The following is a 24,757-nucleotide window of genomic DNA, read 5'->3' on the forward strand; positions in this document are numbered from 1 at the left end:
TAAATTCCCTACTGGTGACATACAGTAGGCTCAGCAGTCATAATTACATGGCTTATCCCTCCTGCCTTTCTTAAATGAAGGACAAGATCAACAATTCTGTGCCTCTAACAAAGTGGCCTACTTCGTATCCTGGGATAGAATTTTTCCCTTGAAGATATATATCCACATATAAAAACTTCATATTCTTAATCCTGATGGGTTTTTTTTTAAAGAGATACAGCACAGTAACAGGCCCTTCTGACCCACTAACCTGTGCCACCCAATTACACCAAGTAACCCAGACCCATAGGATTGGAAGAAATCGGAGCACACAGAAGAAATTCACACAGGTCATGAGGAGAAAGTACAAATTCCTGGCAGACAGCAGTAGATTTGAAACTGGGTCCCTGGCACCGTAATAGTGTTGTGCATAACAGTGCCGCTTTTATGAACTGAGGATCAAACTTGTGCCTTTCCATAAATATGTCGAGATATACAGAATTATGATCACTGTTCCCCCCCTTCCCCACCTCCAACACTTGCCCCCACCTGCCCAGTTAAATTTCTGGAGATAAGATCAAGGAATTCCCACAATTCACTTCATGATCATATCGTTACAAAATGAGCAGATGATCGATGTGTACAACAGTTGTTCAATTATAAACAGAAAAGAATATTCTTTAAAAATCCTAGGCACATTATTTGTTGTTGTAAGGTGGGGACTGAAACATTATCATTACTGACTGAACCAGTGTACAAAGTCAATCATAATTATTTCTCATTTGAAATAGTATCCTTGACAAGAGACTGGCAGAAACCTGGGAGTTTTTATTGAGAGATTTAATTAACAATTGAAAAAACACTAAATATAGTAGTTGGAACCTTAAAATAAAATGTTACAAAAGTGGCATTCTATTCAATGTATCTATTCAAGTGGTACAGGTAACTTTTCTCAAAGAAGTTAGTGTCCCTGAACTGGGTGAGTTTGTGGTTCATATATATTTTGACTCCACAATTAGCCCCTCCTGATCTCAGCTCATTCCCACCTTCTACTCACTGCTACTCATGACAGATCATTCTTGTCCTGATTATTCTTGGGCAGAAATGAGCAATTCCTGTTTGTGTTTAAACATAAAAAAAAATCAAAATGAGATGGTTGGCTGTCAGGCATAAATTTTGCAATAGGACCTTGATAAGCAAATCCTTCATTAGAAATATGAAAGTATCATTCTGTTTTCCTGAATTACTGTCCAAGATGATTCATTCCACAAAGACCTGAGTTGTTGCAGTTGTGTTAGATCAATGCCCCCAGCTCAGTGAAAATGACTGACCTTTCTGCCTTTGACTCCAGTATCACCAATTCCATTTGCTCCATCTTCACCCTGAAGGAACCAGAAGGATATGATTAAACTTGGTGGAACACCATCAAAATACTAATTTTTACAGCTTTGAATGCATTTTGAACTGAGGATTACCATGTACGTGCAACAATAAAATGTCACGGTTGGGAGATAAGAAATCATGGAAAATGAGAACATTTGACCTGTCATTTCTGTGCTAGCTCTTTGGCTAATGCTGAATATTCCCACCTCTTTACTTTTACTCAGTTGTTGTTCCTCATTGTCAATTCCCTTTTCAAAGTGTGTCTTGTTGAGGTGAAACACTCAGATTTCAAATAATCTGTAATAGCATAAACATTATAATTGTCTCCTCTTCAGAACTTTTTGCAATGAATTATCAATTCATGCTTTCTGGTTGTTGATCCACTTGCTTGAGGAAACTTTTTTCCACTGACTGAATCAAATCTATTTACTACCTCGATAACCTCAGTTCTGCCACTTTTTCATCTTCTCTAAGGAGGACAGATCTAATTTATCAAACCTTACAGCTCGTGTCTGGTGACATCTAGGGATGACAACAGAGGTATACACAATTATGAGGGACTTAGATAGGGTGTTCAGAGCAGCACCGTTTTTTTCTTGAGATGACAATAGAAAATACCAGAGGAAATCCATTTAAAGAGAGTGGTGGAAAGTTCAAGGGAGATGTCAGGGTTTTGAGTTTTTATATATAAACACAGAAAGTGGTAGGTGCCTGGAATGCATTGGTGCGGATGGTAGTTGATGCTAGTACAATAGGGACATTTAAAAGATATTTCGATAGCCTCATGAATATAACAAAAATAAAGGGCCTGGGTGTGAGGTAGAGATTGTTGTGTAGTAGATTTATTTGGGCCAAAGAGTCTGTACTGTGCTGTAAGGTTCTATATCCTCAACCTGATCTGCCTTTACACATCTTTCATGAAGCAGCCAACATATTGAAAAGGCTCTCCTACCCCATCCACACTCTCTTCTCTCTCCTGCCTTTAACAAGAAGATTCATGGGTCTGAGATCACTCACCACCTGATTCAAGGACTGTGTCTTTCCTGCTGCTATCAGAGTCCTGCATGAACCATCATCACCTCAGCTTCTTCCACTAACATTCTGTAACCTGTGCTCCTCCCCCCTTCCCCTGCCCTTCACCTTCTCATTCGGGTGATAATCCACCTTGGCATCCCTGATGAGGGGCTCAGTCCCGAATCGTTGACTGCCACTTGTTTTCCAGGGATGCTGCACGACCTGCTGAGTCCCCACAGCAATTTTCTGTATTGTGTTCCCTCCCCTACTCTTATTTCAAAACAGTGCTTTGAACTCTTTTACATCACTCAAGAGATTAGAGGGAGCAGCAAATTTTCAAACATTTCTTATGTATGAACAGGGTACTGGAGTTAAATAAATTGATTTAATTCAATTGTGTACCCTGAACAGCTTCAAGGTTTTCAGTATTAGGGGGAAAAGCTACTTAAACTGACCCACGAGAAAGGCTTCTAATACAAAAGAATAAAAAATAAGTTATACACACTAAAGGTTGGAATAATGCAGAATGCATTATGTTCAAAGTGGATTTCTGATGACAGAAAGATAGATTGTTGGTTTACTTAATAAAGGACATCTGCTAAACTTTCCAATTTTTGATGGGTATTTGCAATTATATAAACTCTACTGAAAAGTGGCTTGAATGGTATCTGTCACATATGGATTAGGAACAATGGAATGCCTACTATAAATAGTAAAATAATTTGTTAACATGGATCTGGCAAAATGACAGAAAAACATCTGTTGTAGGGGACACAGAATAGAACCAAGCTAGTTTTTGAGCTAAATGCCAGGGCTGGGAACTAATGTTACATGTTTAAACCAGATATACGTTAGGTAGAAGGAGAAAATGTATTTCTTCCAGCTGGGTACTTCAGAATACCGGTATATTAGCTTCAGCTAGAATGAGTCAACAGTTAGTGTAATCAGGGAGTGGTCTTTTGGAGAAAATGGGCTGGGTTTCTGACCCATTCTCCTCAACAAAGGGCGATTGACTGTGCGTTCAGGAGGAACAGTATATTACTTTCTAAAATGGAAAAGGATTATTGAATGACAGCAGTCAAGAAATATTTCAGCCAGAGTGAATTGTTGAACAGGTTCAAAGGGGTGATCCCTCTGCTCCTCCACATTCTTCACAGTTTGGAGAAGCAGAGGAATCTTGGGATCAAGATCCATAGATCATTCGAGGTTGCTGCGCAAGTTGATTGGATGTTTAAGAAAACGTATGGTGTACAGGCCCTCACTAGTTGGGGGACTGAATTCAAGAGCCACAAGGTGATGTTGTGGCTCTGGTTTGAAGAATTTGTTTCACAAAGAAAGGTTGAATGAGCTACCCCTGCATTTTAGAGCAATGGAAAAATCAAAGGCTACTTAATGGAAGTTTATAAGACTATGAGAGTCATAGACTGGGTGGAAATCCAGCACCATTTTCCCAAGACAGCAATGGCCAATACCAGAGGACATCTGTTTAAGATGAGTGGAGGACTGGAGGAAAGATTAGGGGCTACATGAGAGGTGAGCCTGGAATGCATTAGTGGAGGTGGTAGAGGAGGTTGTATAATAAGAACTTAAAAAGATTTTAGAGAGGCACATACAGTGGCATCACTCGAGTTGGTGTCACCTAGTGTGGTAATTCATGGTGTCACCACCTCTCCCCCCCACCCCCACGATGGACTTCCTCCCATACTAGACCATACAGAAGGGTTAATAATGTTTTTTGTACTAATGTTACTTGTAAGTCGTAATTCCTGAATATCACTGAATGTAATGGCAATAGTAGTGAGATAAACAACTAGCAAAATTAAAATTACATCTTTAAATTACAATATCGTACACACAGCTGTGACAGATTATATCACATTTTATATTGTATATAGATATGTTTACGAAGGAGATGGATTGTGTGGGTAGTGTAGGTCATAGACAAACAGATCTCATTTAAAATGCCAGAGCTCTGCTCAAGCCAGACAGTCCAGGCTCCGAGTGCCTTTGCAAAAACTTTGAAGAATGCCTATGGAGACTTCACAAGTAGGTGTTAATTGGACCTGCTGTGGAGTAATGGATTATTACTTTGGAAAGCAACAGATGAATGGACTTAGAAAATTAGGTCTGGTGCTGTAGTTTGTCTGAATGTAGTTTGCCATTCTAAGAGGGTCATGTGGGTTTCTCTGTGAGAGAGAGAATTCAGGAGAGAGAGAGAGAGAGAGAGAGAGAGAGAGAGAGAGAGAAAGAGAGAGAGAGAGAATTCAGTTCTACAGTTCAGCAGCAGCAGCTGGAACAGTACAAGCTGGCAAACTTGTGGAAAAACCCTATTTTGAAGACAGGTTGTGAGGGCTTAGTTCAGCCTGGTCAAAGCCCTTGTGATCCATACAAGAGGAGAGGACTGGCTGTATAATGTTTCACTTGAAATAAGGGAAACAAAATTGAACTCTGTGTGACCTGAAAGAGAGGTTATCATCTGGAAAACCCTGATGGGGCAAGTTTCTTCAGCAAGACACTGAAGTGGCTGATCTGAAGGAATCAGTTTGTGTCCAATGAGCAACAAATCTCTCTCTCTGAAAGCCAACAAGAACCTTCCTGAGCAATAACCATTTACCTTTCAAGCACCAAACCCTGGTGAAATTCATAAATGTTAAATTCTGCGCATGGTATAAGAATTGCTTGCAACCAGTGAACTTGGAGGAGTGAGAAGTGAGATTGGACTGTGAATTAAATAACTTTTTTTGAACTTGTATACAAATTACATGTGCGCTTAGAATTAGAAGGGGGTTAAGTTAGGTTAAGTTAATAGTAATAAGTTAAAGTTTGATCCTGTTTATATGTTTAAAGAAAATTAAGTAACTTTTGATTAAGTAATCATTTGTCTTGGTGAATTTCTATTGCTGCTGGGTTTTGGGGTCCTCTGGGCCCATAACACAGCTTAAATGTATTTACATAGTTTCATGTGGTTAAAATGAAAATTCAGTAAGAAAACAATGAAATTCAAAATAAAAACATTTAATTACTACTTCATCTTTAAAAAAGTTATTGATACAAGTTCACAAATACTAATTACCACAATATTGTAGCTAAAACACTAGAAAATATGACAAAGTAGTGACTATAAAAACACCAGCAGCAATGAAAACAATAGCGTGTTTGTAGTGGGTGCAGATGAAACTACGTGATTCGAAGCGTTATTGTATTTGGGTAATAATGACAGCTCTGACTGGAGCGCATCAGAAGGTTCAAAAAGTTAATTAGCATAGTTTTAGCCTCATAGGTATATTGAGGCATGTAGCTTACAAAAAATGTTTTTGTTATTATTACTCCCTACAGAGATAATTTTTATAAAAAGTAAAGTTCTGCTTAAACACTGCACAAAAATTCTATAGACAGCCATTTTGATACCACCCTTCTGATGGTGTCACCCGGTGTGGTCCACACTCCCCATACCCCCCTGGTAACACCAGTGGGCACATAGATGTTAGAAAAATTTGAGGGTTGAAAGGAATGGTTAGATTGATCTTGGAACAGGTTTACTTGTTGGCCAAAGGTCCTGTACTGAGCTATTCTATGTTATTCCTAATTGCCCTGTGTCAATTGAGAGTCAACCACCTTGGTGGGTCATGGACTTACACATATATCAAATTACTTCAGGTGGCATTTTTTGTTTCTCAAGAGGTTCATGTTCGAGGTTATTGGGTTTTCCCAATAATCTGCAGGTTGCATGGTCAATGGTAATGACAACATCTTTATTTTTCACCAATTAACCAATTTGGATATCATGTTGGGACTATTGGCCAACATTCAAAAAGATGATAATCACTGTGTTAACACATGTATAACATAAAGGTTTGAATGTTGTTGAGGGAAGGTGATAAGGTTGCTTTAATTTACTTTAGAATGACAGCAAAGTAACAGGTCCTTCCAGTCCATGAGCTGGCGATGCCCAAATATACCAATTAACCTGAAGACCCCATATTTTTTGGAATGTAAGAGGAAATTGGAGCACCCGGAGGAAACCCACGCAATTCATGGAGAGAACGTTCAAACTCGTTACAGATAGCACTGGATTTGAACCCTTGTTGTTAATACTGTAATAGGGCCGCACTAACCTCTATGCTAACCCTGCCACATCAGTGTTAGTTCATAAAATCTGAAATCTGTATTTACTGTTCCCTACTTCTTGCAAGTTGTACCCATTGATAGTCATTGAGGTGACCGACCAGACTGGTTTAACCATATATCCACTTACAGCATAGAACAGGCCAGTTCGGCCTTACTAGTCTCACAGAGACTACCTTTCTCACAGAGGTTTAAGTGTCAATTAATGGGCAGAGTTGGTCAAAAGAGTCACACCACAGAAACAGGCTTTTCAGCCCTTCCCGTCTCTGCTGATCATCAAGCACTATTGCAGACTAATCTTTTTTCCCAGCACTTCGTCTGCAGCCTTCCATGTCCTTGAACATCAAGGGGAATGAGTAGCATGAAACTTTTCTGCTCATGATTAGATTGATCTTTGAACAGGTTTACTTGTAGGCCAAAGGTCCTGTACTGAGCTATTCTATGTTATTCCTAATTGCCCTGTGTCAATTGGATTAATGAGTGGAATGAATGTCAGATCACAAGAGTCACAAACTGGAGGATTTGGGTGGATGTGAAAGGTCAGAATAGGAGCAGTTCTGGGGGAACTACCATTCATCAGGACATGATAGGAAAACAGGAGAATGAGGTCCAAGTTTGTTATTGTCACATCCCGAGGTACAATAAGAAAGTTCATTTTCCATGTGCAGTGCAGAGTGCAGACCAGCACCTTGTATTCTACCTCAGCAGTTCCCAACCAGATAGCATCGATATCAATCTCCAATTTATCCTAACCCCTTCTCTCGGCCTCTTACTTACCCTAACCCTCTGTCTCTCTTCCTCCAGCTCCTCACCCCTTTCCCTTCCTTCTATCAGGGAGCTACTCTTGGCCTTCTCCCATTATCACCTATCCTTTCTACCCTTCCACGTATCCCTCTGTTACCTCCTACCTGTTAGTCAGTATTCTTCCCCCTCCTCTTCCACCCCCCCCCCCACTTTATTTTGGCATCTGCCTGATTTTTAGCACTCCTGAAGAAGGGGGTCAGGCTGCCTTTTTACTTCTAATGGATGCTGTGTGACCTGTTGAGTTTCTCTGGCGCTTTTGAGCACTGCACTAGTCTGAAGATTTTTTTGCTGAGTCACAGATATAGTTTTTAAAACAGCCATCGTGATCATTTTCACTTACCCTCCGAAGTGGCCGTTCAAACAGGAAGGACACTTACACTAAAATATCTGAGTCGCGGTGACGTACAGAGTCACAGGCATCGGCATCATCCTATTCATTTAGCCCATTGTCGTGAACCACCTGCAGTTCAGTTTAGAACAGGGGTTCTCCACCTTTTTCTTTCATTCACATCCCACTTTAAGTAATCCCTATGCTATCGGTGCTCTGTGATTAGTAAGGGATTGCTTAAGGTGGGATGTGAGTGGGAAGGGAAGGCTGAGAATCACTGCTCTAGACCCATTTGTTACTGAAATATTTTACTTGAGAAAAATTGTCATTGGTCTATTTCCTTTGGATTATGAAACCGTGCACATACCGAGTCAATTAGGTACGATTAAAACAGCGGTTTTCAAACTTTTTCTTTCCACCCACATCCCACCTTAAGCAATCCCTTACTAATCACAGAGCACCTATGGCATAGGGATTACTTAAAGTGGTATGTGAGTGGAAAGAAAGTAATCACGGAGTACCTATAATGTAGGGATTACTGCATGCTATAGACTGCATGCAGTCCACAAAAATGTCTAGGGCTGCCGCTGAAAAAAAATTGGAATGGGAATGAGTCGCTCATTTCTGTTCTAAACTTTTTACACAGCCTGCGTTGTGGGAAATTTTCAAAACCGTTAGGCAGCAGCTATGTAAAAACCATAAGAGAGAGATCATCACCAAGAAGAGAGCAGAAAAAGCAGGATTGACTGGCACCTCCTGACTGCAAGAGGGATGGATGGAGCTAAATTTGTCAGGTATATACCAAAAGGATTCCTGACTGTATATGGGCCGGCCAAATAGAGGAGAGGCCATATTGGATCTAGTTCTGGGGATTGAATCTGGTCAGGTGGCGGACCTCTCTGTGTGGGACCGTTTTGATGAGAGTGACCACAATTCCCTTAAGCTTCAGGATAAAAACAGACAAAATGAGAAAGGGCTTAATTGGGGAATGGTTAAATATGATGGGATGAGGCAGGAACTAGCGAGAGTAAATTGGAAACAGATGTTCAAGGGAGAAAGCACAGAACTAACGTGAAGGAAGTTTAGGGAACACTTGCTGGGTTCAGGATAGGTTTGTCCCACTGGGACAAGGAAAAAAATGGTATGAAAAGGGAACAAAACAGATGAAGCAATTAGTCAAGAGAGAGAGACACACACATAGATATATTTTTATAGACATACTGGAGTGTAACAGGCCAATTCGACCTTATGAGTTCATGCTGCCCAATTTTATACCCCATTAACCTACATTCCTGGGAGGTTTTTTAAATGGTGGGAGGAAACTGCAGCCCCCAGAGAAAACCATGCAGACATGGAGAAGAACATAAAAACTCCTTATAGAGACCGTGGGATTTGAACCCAGGTCCGGTCCCGATCACTGGTGTTGTAAAGGCATTACTCCCATTACACCTTTCGTATATAGGAAGCATAAATATGGTAGAAGTAGAGAAGTATATGGCAGCCAGGAAGGAAGACTAAGGAGAGTTTGAAGGGGGAATGAGAAGGCCTTGGCATGTAGGATTAAGGAGAACCCCAAACTGTTCTAAGCATATGTGAAGAACAGAAGGATGACGAGAATGAAGGTGGGCCCGCTAAAGGATAAAGGAGGCAACATGTGGCTGCAAGTGGAGGAAGTTGGGAAGGTCCTAAATAAATACTTTGCTTCAGTATTCTCAAGAGAAAAGGACTTTGATCAGGGTGAGGTCAAAATTGAACAGGTTGTGTGCTGGACAATGCGGAGATTAAGGAAGAGGAAGTGTTGGTCTTCTTAAAAACATCAAGATTGATAGGACCCCGGGGCTGGACAAGATACACCCCAAGTTGCTGTGGGTAGTGAGAGAAGAGATAGCTGGAGCAGTAGCTATGATCTGTGAATCCTCTTTGGCCACAGGGGCAGTGTCAGAGGGGATTGGAGAATGGCAAATGTAGTCCCCTTGTTTAAAAAAGGTAATGGGGAGAATCCTGTGAATCTTCTGTTGGCAGTGTCCAAACTATTGGAGAGGAATCTTAAGGATGAGATCTATGAACATTTGGAGAAATACAGTCCACTCAAGGATAGTCAGCCTGGCTTCGTAAAGGGAAGGTCGAGCCTCACCAGCTTAATTAAGTTTTTTGGGGAGGTAACAAAAGAAATTGATGAGAGTGGTAGATGTGGTCTACAAGGCATTCAACAAGGTCCCCATGGGAAACTCATCCCTAATGTTATGAGGCATGGGATCAGTGGAACCTTGGCAGTGTGGATAAAAAAAGATTGGCTTACAGATAGAAACAGAGAGTAATAGTGAAAGGAAAGTATTTGGCCTAGAGGTTGTGGAATGCCACAGGGATCTGTTCTGGGACCCCTGTTCTTTGTGATTTTTATAAATTACCTGGATGAAGAGGCAGAAGTTTGTGGATGACGCCAAGGTTGCAGGAGTTGTTGAAGGAGATGTAGGTTGTTGAAGGTTACAAGAGGATATAGACAGGATGCAGATTTGTGCAGAAAAGTGGCAGATGGATTTCAATCTGGATAAGTGTGAGGTGATGCATTTTGGAAGGACAAGCCAGAAGACTGAGCACAGTGTTAATGGTCAGTTACTTAAGAGTGTGATGAACAGTGGGACCTTGGGGTTCAAATCCATGTGTGGATACAGGGCCATAGCAACCACGATTTGTCTCTAAAGGATCATTATTCACACGAGTGATGGCTAAAGTTTTTTGTTCTTTTGAGTGGGAGGGAATGTCTATATTAATTTTTCACTTGCCAGCACATATGTTTGATGTCACGGTGACAGGTGGTGCTACTGCACCACTCGCCCCGCTTCTCTCAGCTCCAGGAGACGGCTCCCGACCTGCTCTCCATAAAGACAACATGGGATCTGCATTATAGGCCATCGCCATAAAAGGTAAACTCACCTTTTGTTTCATTCAGCCAACTTTAATGCAGGGCTGCACCATAAAAAGACCCTATGAGTAGGATTCTAGTCAATGGGCTTTGTCAATAACTTAATCCCTGGGACTACTGCTTCTGATAGCGTTCCTACCCCTCAATGGATCGATAGATGGCAATGCACTCACAAACTTTTATCTATGCTGTGCGGAAAATTAGGCTTTACATTTTAAAGAGATATCACTCACCATTTCTCCTCGTGGACCAGTTGGCCCAAACTCACCCTTTTCTCCAGGATTGCCTGGTTCTCCCTGCACAAGAATGGGTGAACAAAGGTAAAGTGTCAGCCCCCACTCTCTTTCACTATTTCACACCTGACCACCGTGAACGGTTTCAAGCATGGTGCATACCTTTCTTCCATTTAATCCAATTTTCCCTCTTGCTCCACTGGGTGCTGTAGGGCCGATCGGTCCCTAGAACAGAACAAAGGGTATGTTTAACAGAGCAGATTGAAATGGGAATGTTGTCATTAGCATCAAGGCAGACACACATTGGGACATCGTGGACAAGGTAATGGTGAGACCACACAGCGCAGTTCTTTAGCAACGACATCAATAAGTTGGAAAGGGTGAAGAGGAGATTTCCAGTATGTTGCTGGGACCAGAGGGCTTAACTCAGAGGAAGAGGTTGGAATAAGGTGGGTCTTTATTCCCCACAATGAAAGAGGCTGGGAGGTGTGACTTATTGCAGTTTATTAAATCATGAGGAACACGGATAAAGTGAATGCTCACGGTTTATATCCCAGGGTAGATGATTCTACAATGAGGTTTAATGTGAGAGGGGAGACATTGGGAGGGACCCAAGGGACAAATTTTCACTCCAGGGTGGTCCACGTCCAGAATGAGCTGGCTGTGGAATCTGTAGAAGCAGGCACAATGACAACATTCAAAAGAGAGGTATATGGTTCAGAGGGTATGAACCAAATGCAGGCAAATGGGATGAACCCAGAATGCAACTGGCCTGGCTTGGACAAATTGGGCTGAAGGGCCTGTTCCATGTTGATTAACTCTATGACTCATTTACACGGCAATCTCATTTACCACTCAGGATGTGTTTCCAGGAATGAGGTAACGAGTGGAATAAACTCCTTAAAGGATGCAAATGGAATGTGACATACAGAGTCACAAGTGCCAGCGGTGCACTATCACCTGGTACAAACCTCGACCTTCTTGGTTGCAGTGTTGGAAAGCTGAGGGCTGGGACTGCTCATGCCCTACAACTCCCTGTGGAAAGGCTGCCTGTGAAAGTTGGTGTTAGGCCAGCCTGAGGCAATGGGTGCTGTGGCTCAGTGGTGAATTGTAGAGTTCAGAGTTGCACCTTAATGAGGACAGCATGAGAGGGGCCAGTGCTAGGGTGTTGGTCCACGTGTAGAGAAGCTCCACCAAGAATCTACCGCTTCACCCATTGCCTTCTGAGATGCTAGAAGGAAGCTTCGGTCTCCTCTCTTTGTTCAGATGCACAGTTACATAGAACATTGAACATGTCTGTGTTGAACATGATGTCCAAATCAAATTAAACTTTTGCCCCTTGCAAAAGATATCCATCCACCCCCAAATCTTTTAAATATTACATTTTTTTAAATCTACTTCAACCACTTGGCATCCTGTTCCAGGCACCTATCAATCTCTATGGAAAATATTTGCCCCACTGAAACTTCTTCCCCCTCACCTTAAACACATGTCCCCTAGTGCGGAATGCTTTTACCCTAGGGAAAAGATTCTGACTGTCCACTCAGGATTTTATTCGCTCCTATAATCAGTTCCAGCTTCTATCTCTCTGCCTATTGCCTCACTAGCACGTAGCATGGTTCGTAATCTGAAGATTACAACCTTGGAAGTCCTGCTTTTTAACTTACTACCTAGTTCTTTGAACTCATTCTACAGGATCACATTTCCCTTCCTATTTCCTCAGTATGCCCTGAACCTGTTGAAACCTGGCACCAGGGAGGCAACACACCATCCTGGAGTCTCACATCCGGCCACAGAAATACCCATCTACACCACTGACCATGGAGTCTCCTTCTATGATACTGACTTCACCCTTCCCTGCTGATTCTCAGAGCAGTTGTGGAGCCAATGTCCTGACTGCTCCTGCTACCTTCAGATAGGCTATTTTCCCCACGGTATCCAAAGTGGTACCCATTACTGTGGGGATGATCACAGGACAATTCTACTATCCATCTTCTCCCTTTACTCTTCCTCCTGGTTACCTAACTACCTACAGCCTGCACGTTAGATGTGACCAAAGGCTGCTATCTTTGACCTTCTCTACCTCTTGGATGATCCTGAGTTCATCCAGTTCCAAGTCCTTTACACACTCATTGAGGAGCCGCAGCTGGATGCAATTCCCACAGATGTTGTCATCAGGGACATTGAAAGTCTCCCTGATACTGCTTGTCCTGCTGGAGGAACAAACTTCTGCCCTGACTGACATCTCCAATGCACTGAGCTAGGCTGCAAAGCTGAAAGACGTCAGCTGCTCACACCTGACCCTCTGCGAGGCCCTCTTTTGCCTCTTGAGCCAGTCTCAGTACCTAACTCAATCACAGCACTGACCCTCAATCACTCTCACTTTTGAAACAATCACTCCACTATAACTAGGTTCCTTTTATTGGCTGCTGTGCCTCCAACCACAACACAACTCCTCCTCCTCCTCAAAGCTCTCATTCAGCCCTCTCTGGACACCCTTTTAAGAGGTTCCTGTCACTAAATTTTTGCTCCTCCTTCCCCAAGTTCTCCCTAACCCAGAAACTTCTCCATGGTGTTGGTAAGTTAGCAGTGATTACAAAGCTTTCAGATAGAACATAAATATGCAGAGAATGGAAGGATTTGGATGATATACAGGCAGCAGAGATGTTGTTTAAGTTGGCATCTTGTCTGGTGCGGAAATCATGGGCCAAGCAGCTTGTTCTTGTGTTGGATGTTCCATGTTCTATATGACAGGTTCACGAGTCAACAGCCACTGTGGGGCTTGTTGTGACGACCAGTGTTAATATTTTTTATTGGTGCCCATTCTTTAACAGGTCTGAAATCATACCAAACTCAATTTACTTTGGATCCTTGCTTTTGTTATGAATAAATTCTAATCTTGCTTGTTTGTACATTTCAATCTGATTGGAGTTGAACAACCTATTGTTTGCATTAGCAAAATAAGAAGGAAGGTCTCTCTATATAGCAAGAAAAATTGACAGAGGAAATCGGAAGTAAAAACAGGAAATGATGGATATGCTCAGTGGATCAGTTGGCCCTTGGAGTGAAACAAACTTAATATTTTAGTTGAAAATATTTAAAGAGGCGAAAGGTCATTGTCCTGGAATGTTAACTTCTCCTGCCACAGATGCTGCTTGAATATTTCTAGCATTTTCTGATTTTTAAAAAAATTTAGGACAATGTTAACTATTTGGCAAACTGCAGAAGAAAGCACTTACCCTGGGACCTCGAATGCCAGGTACACCTTCCCTTCCTGGGATTCCAGGAGGTCCAGCTTCACCCTAAGTGCAGAAACAAAAATTGTTCTTGAAATAAATTCCATGTTAATTGTACTGGCAAGGGCTTGCCAACTCAGCAGTAAGAATCACACTTTATGAAGTACTTTACTCACTTGTGGGCCTCTAAACCCTGACACACCAGGAGGACCCAAAGTCCCTGGATTCCCTTTGGTTCCCTATGATATCAAATTAAATACATATAAATTATCAAGATTGGATGAATTCACAAATGGGGTTATCCTGTTTGCCAGCAATTACATTCAAATGTTCTTACAAACAGACATCAAAAGCCCCTTTCACTCTGCCTATTCTGTGTGAATTAACTGGCTAACTTAACAGGTCTGTTCCTGGTAATTGTGTGGACTGAAATCTCCCAACCTGGCAGGGAGAGTTGAATTCAACTGGGTTCTGACACTTGGTGGGGGAAAGTGTCAGAGCCCAGCCAAAGTTAACTTACTAATCACCTTCTGGCAGTTTGAAAGCACAAACTGCTCTCGTATTGTCACTGCTGGAGGCGGAACCCACCCCCCCCCTCTAAAATGCTGGGTTGCCAATTAACCAGGTAAATCATGGCACAGAGGGAAAAAAATAACTGAGTGCAAGATGCCCAGTAAGTTTTCCCACTTCCTAGGAGGCTTGGAAGTGTGAAAAGGGGTTAACAAAACAACACTTCACTTCAAATTTCATTCTCATTTTTCAATTCATTCCATGATTTCCCACAAAATGCTCCATAATTTTCTTCTCTTGGCCATTGCACAGAGATTTGTAAACCTATAGAAATTTAGTTCCTGACAAGGGTCCTGCATTGGAGAGCAACAATCTCTTCACTCCTCTTGGAGATTGCTATGAATTGTGGGAATGAGTTGCATGACACCAGAAAGGGTAAAATTGCTAAGAAACATGCAAAGTGTATTTACAAAGTGCAGTGCTGGAGTACTGGGCCAAGTACTGGTCGGCGATCACCAAGTACTTCAGAGTTTATGCAATGAGGGTCTCTGAATTTTGGGTGGTTGGCAGGAGAAGAGAAATTGGATGCATACATTTGGAAATGGCAAGGATGAATATTTCAATAGGCAGTGGAAATCTGATGTCCCAAAGAAGGACACAGGCCTATTTTCTGATTGGATAGAATAAAGACTCAGTAACTTTGTTCAAGGAGAAATGAAACATTTAGACTAACAACCACCCAGGTCAACATGATGAGGACAATGATAAGGCTGGAATCAGTGGTGAGGTGAATATCTCTGTTGTGTCAAGGTTTAATGTAAAAATTGGAACAAAGCACCGTGTGTACAAACAGTACAACGAGATGGGAATGAAAGAGCTCATGCAATAGATTGATTCAATATCATCAGCACGTCTGTGATAGGTGGCTTTATTTCTCTAAATTATGTCACCACCAAGGGGCAGCATGTGGATCTTAAAGGGAAACCAAATCAAAACTCTTTTATTTACAACACGGTACAAGCTGATTCCGGTCATTTAAACCCATGTCACCTAATTACACCCAATTAGCCTACAACCCTGTACGTTTTGGAAGGTGGGGGAAAAAAACTGGAGCACCCAGAGAAAACTCATCCAGTCTCGGAAAGAACACACAAACTCTTTATAGACAGCGCCAGATTTGAACCCGAATCACTGGCGCTGTAATAGTGTTGCGCTAACATGCCGATTTAGGAATTCTTAAAGTATAGGTCTCGGGATAAGGGATGCTGGAAATAGAAATCTTTTCTAGGTAAGACTTTGATTTAGTTTCCAACGGCACAGGGATTGAGAAGATATTGGAAAGGCAGATGATGAACCTGGCTTCGAGAGAGGAGGACCACATGTACATTTAACCAGCATGGGAAGCAGAAGGAGAGACAGTGATTAACAGCTTATCATAGACACTGCCTGATGTAGCCCATCACACACATACCAACAATCAAATGCCCATCTACACTCATCCCACACTAATCCATTTTTTTATTCTCGCCATATATCCAAGAACTCCTCCTTATTTTTTTTTATTCTCACCATATATCCATGAACTCCTCCTTATTTTTTAAAAATTTCATTTTAGACATACAGCATGGTAATAGGCCATTTCGGCCTAGGAGTCCATGCTGCCCAATTTACCCCCTGTATTTTTTTTTGAACGTTTGGAGGAAACCAGAGCTCCCAGAGAAAACCCATGCAGATATGGGGAGAACATAAAAACTTACAGACAATGCAGGATTCAAACCCCAATTCAGTCCTGATCGCTGGCGCTGCAAAAGCATTGCTCTGACCGCTATGCCAACCGTGCTGCCCTTTGAATAGGGTCAGGGAAACAGGGGCTGACCTCGTGAGCAGATGAGAACTAAGGGCAGGAAAAAAATGTCCAGGCTTTCAAGCCTGTTTTCCCATTTGTCAAGTACTGCACGATTTCCCAGCATTATTCTCATATCCCTAATCCAGACATTTCATTGAATCCAATGTCTGAGCCTCCAATCCCCTATAGGCGGAGAATTCTAAAGCTCCGTTGCCCTCTGCATGAGGAATTTCTCTTCCCCTCACCCCAAAATGGCTTTTATTTCTCCCTGATCCCAGAATTCTAAGTCTCTGTGTTTAACCTTTTCACAACATTGTAAGTTTTCACATCATCTGCTTTTGTTCTTCAAAGCTCTGGAGAAGACAGTCCCAGTCGACTTAATCTCTCCTCCCACGGCAATTACTTACAGGGTGAAATAAGGCCAAAGGGAGCAGTGAGCTGTGAGAGGGAGTGATACAGGGCTGGGGAGAAAGATGAAAGTAAACAGTATGAAATTATCTGGCAAGGGACATCTTTACATGGAGGGACAGAGGCCCATGTGTAATGGGATCCTCTGAGACTAAGACGCTAGCATTTCATAACACTACTCCAACTAAGCCATCAGGAATCAGTTTGAATTTCATTTATTCTCTCTGTACTCACCAAATTGCTCAGCAACACAGAAATCAATGGCGCTGCTTGAGCACGGGTCTGGCGCATGTTGGTAAACAGTGAAGGCAGGGGTGGGGTTAGTGTCAGAAATCACATTCAGCTTGTGGTCAGTGCTGTCAAGAGTGGAGAGACGCAATTTCTGACAAATCACTCTTCGTTGTTTACCAACCCAAGGCAGACCCAAATTCAGGCAGGATCATTAACTATTGGGGTGGAGGATGGGCTTGGGAGCAGATTGAGCCAAGCTCCCCCCATCCAAGAGAGATGGACTTGACACTTGACAAGGGAACTCAGGTCATTTCCCCTTCCCTAATTTTGTTTTGTGGCCACTGTGGTTTAACAGAGTTGGAAAATCATAGGCTGAAGCTGGTATCATCTAGTCCACCTGGCTGACCACTGAAGGGATCATGGAAAGTGTGGACATTGAAATAGTTGGAGAAGAAAGAAGAGGAAACATTTCAGCCAGATGGTTATCACATTTGCTTGGTCAGATGTAGGAAGCAGGTGTTCTCACAACGATGATAATGTATCTTGACAGACACTCAAATCTCCACGGCATGGAAGGCTGCAAACCAAGCGCTAGTAGATGGGTTTGGTATAGATGGGACAGTAGTGGCATGGGCCCAGTGCACTGATGGGCTGGTGTCTGAAGAGTATGGCCCTTTTCCTGGGAATTCCATTGCAACCGAGAGATTTATTATCACTATTTTTCCATTGAGGTTAGGTGAGTCAAGAAATAGAGGACATGGCTTAAGAGCGAAAGGAAAAATGCTCAAAGGGAACAGTATTGGGGAATTTCTTCACACAGAGTAGTGAGAGTGTGGAATGAGCTGTGAGCTGAAGTGGTGAATGTGCTCAATTTTGACATGTAAGAAATATTTGGATAGGTCCATGGATGGGAGGAGGTGGAGGGCCATGGTCCAGGTGCAGGCCACTGGGATTAGGCAGAATAATAGTTTGCTACAGACTAGATGGGCCAAAAGGCCTTTTTATGTGCAGTAGTGTTCTTTGGTTCTATGGTTCCATTGACAAAGAGCATTAATGTCTAGTTTTATTTGGCTTGGATTCCTAATTGTGTTTTCACTGATAACTTTCCCTTCTGTTCCAGTGCTGCAACTCCTTCACTATCAGTAGCCTCCTGTTCCTGGACAAATATTTTTTTTTAAAACTTTTTTAACTTGGAGATACAACACAATGATAGGTTATTCTAGCCCATAAGCCTGTTCTGTCCAAATACACTCATGCAACCGATTAACCAGCTCGCTCACCCTGTGCATCTTTGGAATCGGAGAGGAAACTGAAGGAAACCCATGAAGACACAGGGAAAACTTAACCTCCTTACAGACAGCAGGGATTTGAATCCCGGGTTGCTGGTGCTGTGATAGCGTTGCGTTAAACCACCACACCAATCACACTCAGCTACCATAGTCCTGTTACTATTCTGGTTGTGGATGTCATTGAGCACTCCTTCTCAATGCTGCAATACCTTGCTAAATATTTCTCCCAGCCCAGTGTTGGTTATGCAAACCCTCTGAAGGAGTACAAATTAAATCCATCTCCATTCACTGCACTAAGAGGGGATTTGCCCTCATCTGTCATAGTCTGCTTTGCTTTTGCAGTGCCCAGTTGTTTGCATGCAATAGCAATAAAACATTATTTAGGAAAGAATGACAAAAATGCAAACGGTACTCTTGATCCTGGTGGTCCTCTGCGGCCCTGAGATCCCTGTAATAAGAAAAGAGAAGCCTGCATTACTGGAGCGATGAGTCAATGATAAACTGTGTGGATGGTAGAATTGTCTGTATTATTGGTGCTTGTTGGGAAAAACGCTATGGACCACATTATAAAGGTTTCTATTTCAATTTCAAAACATATTATGCTTAAGAAAATAAATAACACGATTGACAACAAAAAAATGTAAAAATATAATGGAGATAGTAAAATTGGAAGTTCACTTATTTTCTTGATATGTTATTGAATCATAAACTTGCACTGTGGAAACTATATTGATAGGTTGGCTTGGGAATTTGACTGCCCAGGAACGCACAAGGCAATAAATATAGCTAGGTCCATTGCAGGGTCTGACCTCCCATCCAGTGCATGCATCAAGGTGAAGGCAGCCAATACCAGAAAGGAACTCCACCACCCTGGTCATAACCTCTTCTCACTTCGGCCTTTGAGCAAAAGATACAGAAGTCTGAAGGCAATCACCTCCAGGTTCAAGAATAGAGCCTTCCCAACTTCTATTAGGCTCTTGAACCTACCCTTGCGACGCTAATCATGGACTGCTCCAACACCACAAAAAGACAGTCTGCACTCTTGCAAGTCAGTTTTTTTTTGCACTAGGATAACTGTGAACATTTATTATCTGTATTTTTTTGTGTATTTGATGCCTTTTAATTCAATTATTTGGTATGTAATTGATTTTTAGTTGTTTTGTAGTTTTTTTAAGCAAAGTTCTGCTGCATCAAGTAAGAATTTTGGTGCATATGTACATTGTACAATATATTTGGCAATAAACTTTATCATTACCAACTGAAACAACTAATTATTGTCAACTAAGGCTGGGACGGGCAGAGATTTCTGCTAGAATTATATCAGTGATGTTATTTCTAATAAGATCAGAAGCTGAACCATGGTGGAAAGGCTACATCTACATGGAACAGAGTCTGTGTACAAAACGGTTCACTTACTCTTTTTCCATTTTGGCCTCTTGGGCCTGGACGTCCATCTGAACCAGGATCTCCCTGTTAGAATTGGATTAAATATGGTCAGTGATTTCACTTTTACTTTAAAGTTGATAATAATGTTATGAGTTTAAAGCACAGAATAGAGCACAAAATAGGATTGGGTGAAAGCCACACTTAACTGTAAATAAACTGAGTAAATTTGTAATAACATCCAACACAATATCACAAATCCATCTGATAAAAGCATATTATTTCAATAATCTATACTTACCACCAAACCCATGTCACCCCTTTGCCCTTTGGGTCCTCTTTGATTGTTGGTAGTTCCTGGTTCACCCTAAAGGACCACAGTTTCATTATATGGAACAGTTCCTATATCTTTTCAAATTGATCATCAGCATTTTAGAATATATTAAGATCATTTCTTTTTCAAAACTCATGAAAATGTCCACATATATTACTTAATCTTCTCTTTGGCTTGGCTTCGCAGACGAAGATTTATGGAGGAGTAATGTCTGCTCGCTTGTGGCTGACAAGTCCGATGCGGGACAGGCAGACACGGTTGCAGCGGTTGCAAGGGAAAATTGGTTGGTTGGGTTGGGTGTTGGGTTTTTCCTCCTTTGTCTTTTGACAGTGAGGTGGGCTCTTATTTTCCATTTAAATAGCAAACATAATTTCCACATATTAGCAGTAAAACCTCTTAATTTACAAATTTTTCACATCTTATATTTGCCCGCACACTAACACAAGCTTTGCCATGACTACAGGAAACACTGTCTCATTTGAGAATCTTGAATTTGGTAACATTTCAATCTAAACCCAAGTCCCTCATAGGACATGCTATTTCATCAAAGTTTTGAAACAAATAATTGGAGGACACGATACTTGTCTAAACCCTTTAAACACAAATAGAAATTCCTTAATTCTCTTAAAGAACCAATGGAATGGATAATTTATAGATCATTTTGTTTTAAAAGTGGTTTAACATGAGCACTAGTAATTGAGTTTTTTATTATTTTAAACATTGGGAAAATGTATAGTTTGAATCAATTGAATGCCTTTCCACTGTTACTCCTTGTTGCAATAATGTATGTGAAATCATAGCAAATAGAAAAAGGTTTTGGAAACATGTGAGTAGCTCACCGGGTCACCACGATAACCAAGTTCACCCCTTTCTCCTTTTGAACCTTTTGTTCCTTTTGTACCCTAGAGAAAAAAATGGACCATTGGTTTATCTTATAACTTTCATTAACCATCTCTAACAGTATCAATCCAAACTCACGCTAATTTGCACGATTTATACTCCAGCACCTTTTCCATCATTTCTTGCTGGACTACGCTATATATATGACCTGTGTTAGGTCTGCTTTGTTCATGAATGAGTGAGACAAACACCAGACTGAGTCGAAATCAGGGTTCTTTGTTCTTTATTACCGGATTGTAACACTTGCAACTAACCATGTTAGTCGAAGAATGCATTCTGCCGTTATCAGCAAAATGGTGATTTTTTATACCCTTGGATACGTGCTTAGAACATCATCATATCATTACTTGTCCAATGACTAAAACTGTTGCTATCCTTTCCCTGCTAGCTTCCTGCCTCTCAATCCATCAATGTCTCTCTTATCTTGTAAGTACAAGGATGCATTCACATCTTGTTACAGCCCTGTACAGGGTAACTCCTTACACATTCCCATCTCATGATGTTTTACCTTACACCTGTCACCAGAGTGATGAACTTATTGAACCCACATTCAAAAGGATGGACACAATGTGGTAGTTTAAATCCCATCATGCCTACTGCAACATACATATTCAAGGTAAGTTTGGAAAGAAAAGCCACTATCAGTAACTGAAAGTTGGTCACTATTAATGACATTGAGTTCTAAACAAAGTTCTAAAGAAAAACAATCTCTTATTCACACCATGTTTAACTTGCATCTGACTTGGACCTAGTAATATGCTGTCTTCATTCACCTTTTTTTTAGGACTTTTCAGTAATGCTTGGCAAGGCCAGCAGATCCTTAGCTGTCTGAGAGAGGTGGTCATGAGCCACTGTCTCAAACAATTGCAGTGCTACTGTTGAGTAGCACCTTCAGATCTTAATGCAAGGGGTTGCAAGTGTGGAAGATGTTGTAACAATAACTGAAGTGAATAATTACAGTGTCTTTAATGTGTAAACATTAAAATCTGGTTGACTTCATAACTGAGAGAATGCAGTTTCTACATGAAATGTTCATTTGTTAAAGTTACATCAAGGAAACATTATTCATCATAAATAATACTTTTGCTAAACTATTACCCTGCTGGAAAGATTTCACCCAACTTGGCAGAATTGGTTCATAGAAAGTAGCCAACTTACCCATTCTCCCGGGCTACCTCTTTCTCCTGATTTCCCAACGATTCCTTGCGCCCCCTAGATAACATATGGAAAGCTGAGCATCAATTCAATCAAAGGAACAAGAGAAAAGCAAGTCAAAGTGTTTTGTTAACAGCGATAAGTAGATCACAGTGAGCCACATACCTGCTCGCCATTAATTCCATCAAGACCAAGTTCTCCTGTTTGACCCTAGGGGAGGTAGAAGACAATAACAAATTAGAATAGAAAATGAAGACAATGTTCAGAAGGCCTACACCTCTATGATAGATGGATCTCCATGACTATGGAGCACAAAAGCTGTCCTATCTACTTTGACAAACATGCCTGCTACTTTATTCCCCAATTCTGTTACTTTTGGCCATTTTATTCTGTTCATGCCACCTCCAATGTAACCCTGCTACCAGATACATCTTCTCCTCTCCTCCCCTCCCTGCTTTCAGAATCAGAATTTATCGTCATGAACATGTCATGAAATATGATGTTTTGCGCGGAATCACAGTGCCAATATTGCTATAAATTACATTATAAAAGTAAATTTGTGCAAAAGAAGAGAAAGAGAGGTAGTGTCTATGGTTCATTGTTCATCCTTGAAATCAGATGACAGAGGGGGAGAAGCTGTTTTTGTGTAGCAGGGCGTTTGTCTTTCTGCAGGGACCGCTCCTTTCAGGATTTCATTTCCACTCATCCCTTCTCCCTCGTACCTACCTCTGAAACCGCAAGAAATGCTACATCTGTGCAAACACCTCCTCCCTCTCCATCATTTGGGGCCCCAAAAAGTCCTTCCAAATGAAGCAATACTTCATTTGTGAATCTGCACCAATCATCTACTGTGTCCAGTGCTCCTGTTGTGGTCTACTCTACATCAATTAGACTGGAAGATCGCTTCATTGAGCACTTTCACTCTGTATGCTGCAATAATAGGGACCTCCCAGAGGCTTACCATTTTAGTCCCATGCCCCACTCCCACGCCGACGAGTCCTTCCATGGTCTCATGAACTGACAAACCAAGACTCCCCACAAATTGGAGGAACATTATGTCTGGCCATTCTCCAGCCAGATGGCATTTGCCCTGACTTCTCCAGTTTCCATGAGGCCCCTCCTCTGTCTTTTGCTCTCCTTTTCTCCTGTTCCCCACTCACTTCCCTTTCCATTCAGAGAACTAATCGCCTCCCCCAATCTCTTCTCAGCTTTTATCTCTTCTCTCCTTCCACCCATATTCAGCTATGACTTCTTACCAGTTAGCCTGTGTTCCTTCTTCCCTATTGCCCCTCCTCTCCTCCCCCTACCTTTTAATTCAGACGCCTGACTGCTTTTTTGCTGGAACATTGAGGAGAGGCTAAAACATTGGTCACCCTTTGCTTCCTATAGTCATGACCTGCTGAGGTTCTCCAGCATCTGCTGACTTTCGTGTTGAATTTGTTCTGTTTGACCATTTTTACTGCACATTACCTAACACTGCTGTTTGAAAGCTCATCCATGATGTGATCAGAGATTAAACCATGAAACTTATCATCAGACCCGATGACATATGCACAAAGAATACTATCTGAGATGAGAACCGGTCAACTGCAGAAGTGGACTAAGGAATAGCAGATGGAATTTAACTGGGACAAGTGCCAGGTGTTGCATTTTGGCAAAGGACTTGCAAACAAATGGTGGGGCCCATGATTTTAGCTGACTTTGCAAACTTACAGCCCCATTCAAATTATTCTGAGATTTGACACATGGGGATGGTCTTTTCTTTCTCTCTTCTCGATATATCCTCCTTTGACATGGAGTTACTCATTTTGCCTGCACTGGTATGAGGTGGCATGGGAAATTTTACCATTTTAATTGCACCTTATCAATCTTATGGAATTTATCAGAAACCCAGGCAGAACATGTAAACTTCCCAGAGACAACTGCTTTGGAAAAAAATGATCAGTCTTGCAATATTAAATGTTCTTGGTGATAGGAATGGGAGAGAGGTTGCAGAGGACAGTTTTTCACTCTGGAAGACTGATTAGTGGAGTACCTCAGGATTCACTACTAGGACCTTTGCTTTTTGTATCATACAAAATGATTTGGATCAGGATGTTTGTGGCAAGATGAGTAACTTTGCTGATAACACAAAAATGTGTGCAACGGTGGACAGTGAAGAGGAGTACCTAGGCTTGCAGCAGGTGAACTAGGCTAAGAAATGGCAGATGCAGTTCTGCACTTGGGTAAATTAAACAAGGCCAGTGTTTTATGGAATAGAGGGACCTAGGAGTCCAGTTACATAGCTCTTTAAATATGGCTGCACAGGTAGACAGAGTAGTGATGAGAATGTTTGGGACATTTGTCTTCTTTAGTCAAGGTATTGAATACAAGTGTTGGGATGTCCTGATGAAATTAAACAAGGTGTTGGTGAGGCTACACTTGGAACATTGTGTGCAGTTTTGGCTGCCTAGCTACAGGAAGGCTATTATAATGTTCATAACAGTATAGAAGAGCTTTAAAAAAAAGTGTTGCCAAGATTAGGGAAGTTGAGTTATCATGAGAGATTAGATAAACTAAAGAAAACAGACCTAGAGTGTAGGAGGTTGAGAAGGGTTCTTATTGAGAATATGAGAGGACATAACTAGAAGGATGAGATTTAGATGTGAGGGGACAGTTCTTCACTCAGAGGGTGAT

At 41.5% G+C, this 24,757-nt stretch overlaps 1 protein-coding gene across 8 annotated transcripts in view; it reads right to left on the reverse strand.

The window, feature by feature from the left end:
• The window catches only part of LOC138761742 (collagen alpha-3(VI) chain-like), a 380,600-nt gene that overhangs the window by 248,816 nt on the left and 107,027 nt on the right, over positions 1-24,757 (reverse strand). For all 8 annotated transcript variants that reach the window (XM_069934408.1, XM_069934409.1, XM_069934410.1 and 5 more), the window contains 11 exons: positions 22,247-22,291; positions 22,085-22,138; positions 20,866-20,928; positions 19,994-20,059; positions 19,726-19,779; positions 18,722-18,757; positions 14,202-14,264; positions 14,029-14,091; positions 10,952-11,014; positions 10,790-10,852; positions 1,311-1,361 (listed from right to left, as the gene is read on the reverse strand). In XM_069934408.1, the coding sequence (XP_069790509.1) occupies positions 1,311-1,361; positions 10,790-10,852; positions 10,952-11,014; positions 14,029-14,091; positions 14,202-14,264; positions 18,722-18,757; positions 19,726-19,779; positions 19,994-20,059; positions 20,866-20,928; positions 22,085-22,138; positions 22,247-22,291 (621 nt within the window). The remainder of the gene's footprint in view (positions 1-1,310; positions 1,362-10,789; positions 10,853-10,951; positions 11,015-14,028; positions 14,092-14,201; positions 14,265-18,721; positions 18,758-19,725; positions 19,780-19,993; positions 20,060-20,865; positions 20,929-22,084; positions 22,139-22,246; positions 22,292-24,757) is intronic.

The sequence above is a fragment of the Narcine bancroftii genome, chromosome 4 (genome assembly GCF_036971445.1).
Source record: "Narcine bancroftii isolate sNarBan1 chromosome 4, sNarBan1.hap1, whole genome shotgun sequence".
NCBI classification, from domain to species: domain Eukaryota; kingdom Metazoa; phylum Chordata; class Chondrichthyes; order Torpediniformes; family Narcinidae; genus Narcine; species Narcine bancroftii.